The 3,232-nt window shown below is 41.9% G+C and overlaps 1 protein-coding gene across 4 annotated transcripts in view; it reads right to left on the bottom strand.

The window, feature by feature from the left end:
- Positions 1-600: 600 nt before the first annotated feature.
- LOC136835200 (protein turtle homolog B-like) overlaps positions 601-3,232 on the bottom strand; it is a 102,049-nt gene continuing 99,417 nt past the window's right edge. For 2 of the 4 annotated variants that reach the window (XM_067098425.1, XM_067098428.1), the window contains 3 exons: positions 3,117-3,232; positions 2,760-2,872; positions 601-1,686 (listed from right to left, as the gene is read on the bottom strand). The exon at positions 3,117-3,232 is cut by the window's right edge and continues 220 nt beyond it. In XM_067098425.1, the coding sequence (XP_066954526.1) occupies positions 1,225-1,686; positions 2,760-2,872; positions 3,117-3,232 (691 nt within the window). In that variant the 3' untranslated portion in view covers positions 601-1,224. The remainder of the gene's footprint in view (positions 1,687-2,759; positions 2,873-3,116) is intronic. The other 2 variants (XM_067098426.1, XM_067098427.1) reach the window with 2 other exon arrangements.

Below are 3,232 nucleotides of genomic sequence, written 5' to 3'. Positions count from 1 at the left end.
TCACACTCGGTATCAGGGCAAACTCAGCCAGACGCCAACATTCTCAGACAGAAAGTTCCGTATGCTATGGCCACAGCCTTCATCAACTTATCAGTATATAATTTCTGTTCTGAATTTCTCACTGAGTTAGTTCACTCGTATATTTCTCTTCAAAACTTTCTTTAAACTCTTTTCTTGGCTTTAAGGATATATTACTTACAGGATCAGCACATCACAGACGCAGAAATAACAGAAGTTGAGTAGTTACAGTTCTTATTATGCCTATGACTTTATTTGGTTCTGAGAGATCAGATTGTTCAGATAGTCTTGAGAAGGAATGATCGCTTAGTCCAGGATGTACCCAGCAGGATATCACCAAGGATATCACAAGGCTTGAAGGATATGGAGACCCAGGGGGAGGAAATTGCACGGGGATAATGACCAGAAAAATTTGTGATGATAACAGCTTGGCATGGAAGAGATAACAGAAGATGACATCTGGCGGGAGTTAATCCATCTCGGAGAGCAGATGATGATGTTGATTATGATGATGATGATGATAACACGTTAGAGGAATCATTTTACACAGTCACTGGAGTGTCCAGATTTTCAAAATCCTACTTTTTATTAATTTTTTTTTTTTACATCACTGAGCACTGAACGTTGTTGTCCAAACACTGAAGTTGTTCCAGAAAGATAATCAGATTTTCGGGACTGTTCATTGCTCTAAGCACGCAATAAAAAGACTTTTATATATGACAAAAGTTTTGAAGTATATATTTACAACGAGTCACGACAGATCACTGAAATCATCTAATTAATTAACCTGCAACGAGAAGAAAACGAAAACGTCAGAAGGATGGTTAAATGAATGTCTTTGTTTATGCGTATGTTAACTTTCATTTGTATTTCATGGACTAGCATTGACTTTCATCTGTATTTCACTAAATAGCATTGACTTTCACTTGTATTTCATTGAACAGCATTGTCTTTCATCTGTATTTCATTGACTAGCATTAATGTGAATTCGAACGTTAAGAACAAGTAATCTATCTTGCGAATTAATATTTTCAGAAATTAGGAAATCGAATCTACTTATAAAATTAAGACACTGAAATATTATTTGGATTCATTCGCATCATTAGAGTATTTACTTCTCACAAAATTAACAATTTCTCGTCTTATCGGAGGATGCAATTTCATCTCGTATAAATTAATTAAACAGTTCCGTGAGACGCCCTCACCTTATACAGAGCTTTCCTTTTGGTTGGACATGAGGGGAACACTAGTCTCAGGGTCATGGCAGATTGGGTCCCTCCGGAGGGAATGCCTTCGCCCCAAGGTCGAGGTCTGGGACCACTGGACACTCTGAGGCCAGTGCTGGTAACCCTCCGGATGCCCCGCGGCGTGAGTTGGCACCTGTGGGAGATGACTGTGGGAAGCGGTGTGGGAGGCAGGGACCTGGTGGAGGGCGTGCTTCGGGGTATTGTGGGCCGTGGATGCGAGGGGGTACGGTGGGGCGTGCTGTTGCCTGTGGGCGTGGGAGTAGGGGCTGTGGAGGTGTTTGTGGTCCAGCGTGGCGTAGACGACGTGTTGCGCGTCTCGGTGGCGTGTCTTGGGCGTCCCCGTCGGGTTGGTGGCAGTGCTCGTTGGTCCACAAAGCATCAGCTCGGCGTAGTTGACGTCGCTTGCTCCTGGACATACCTGCTGGAGGGGGTGAAGGAGACCTAACTTTAGGTACAGATTGTCAATGAAAAACTGACTTCAGGTGTTGGAAGATGACTGAAAATAAGACATTAAGTTATAAGAATAAAAGAAAGTTGCTCATTAAAGATTATAATAATTCCATGAAACTAAATACTCACAAAGCACGAAAAATAGGTGTCTTATAAACAAAACAAAAAAAATTTGCTTAATGGTTTTCTGTTTGCTGAACGACTTGTGACATTATTGAAGGCTTCCAGGGGAATTCTCAAACATCAACCATAGACAATAGACAGATTTTACTGTAGCACCCGGTTCATAATTTCTAACAAAACATTTCACATAGTTGTAATTCGAAAATAGTCTTATCTCTCGTAAGGATATGCATTATCCTAAATCATATGCTATTCATTAAGCATCGGTAAAGATCAAAGAATGTGGTAAACATTGTCCTTAGAGAAGCTGTCAGCTGGTCTTTTGAGTTCATTTTCGTTTGGTCTTTGAGTTAATCTTTTTAATTCAGTTTTTTTAACCATCACTAGAATTGCGTGCTTCATCTCCCACAAACTTGTTATGAGGCTACAAGGCTGCAAATTGGTATGTCGATCATGCACCCTCCGATCATCAAACATACCAAAGTGCAGCCCTCTAGCCTCCCTAGTTTTTATTTTATTTATCGTTTGGGTTAAAAAAATATATCTCCATTACGGGTTACACGAAAAGGCCCGAACATACGTATCGTTTAGTCATAGAACTGTTAGGGACGCCACTAACAAGAAACTCCCTCCTAAGCAAGAATCACTTTCGATGCTGTCACATCAACCAGCCCGTCGTCCTGTCACAAGATCCAAGTACCTTTGATTAAAAATATGCACACTGGGAGTACTGACAGTAATGAAATTACGAAAGATGAGTACCCCTCTCTCTCTCTCTCTCTCTCTCTCTCTCTCTCTCTCTCTCTCTCTCTCTCTCTCTCTCTCTCTCTCTCTCTCTCACACACACACACACACACACACACACACACACACACACACACACATACTACCAGAATATCTCCCTTCCACCTGCTCACTTACTTGATAATTAGCTTGGCTATACAGGTGAGCAGAACGTGGCAAGGAAGCATAAGATGATGGTAGGGCTGATGTGCTAATCGTGTTGACGCCCTCGACGTGCCAGGAGTCTGAGTCTGTTTAGTTAAGAAAAAGAACAGTTAGTTCAGTAGAATGCAAAGGCTGAGTTTTTGACAAAATTTGAAAGAGCTGCTATCTGGCCAATGGTCAGTGAAGATATTATGTTCGTTCATCTGGGGAAAATTGACGAGATTTATTCGATTAATTGAGAGGTAAAGTTAGAAATTATGAGAAAAAGACCTTAATGATTAACCTGCCATTAAACATTGACACCACAACCCGTTTTTCCTCCGAGATTACCTGACTGCGGAATCACGTCCGGATTCCTTTCGTCCCCATCCCGTGGTGACGTGGGCGGCGGGGGCACCTCCTTCAGGGAGGTGCTCATCATCTTGGCCTGGCAAGACGGCACGTCT

Source organism: Macrobrachium rosenbergii, chromosome 55 (genome assembly GCF_040412425.1).
Source record: "Macrobrachium rosenbergii isolate ZJJX-2024 chromosome 55, ASM4041242v1, whole genome shotgun sequence".
Lineage (NCBI taxonomy): Eukaryota > Metazoa > Arthropoda > Malacostraca > Decapoda > Palaemonidae > Macrobrachium > Macrobrachium rosenbergii.
The sequence above is the reverse complement of the archived record's forward strand: the minus strand, read 5'-3'. Positions and strand labels throughout refer to the sequence as shown.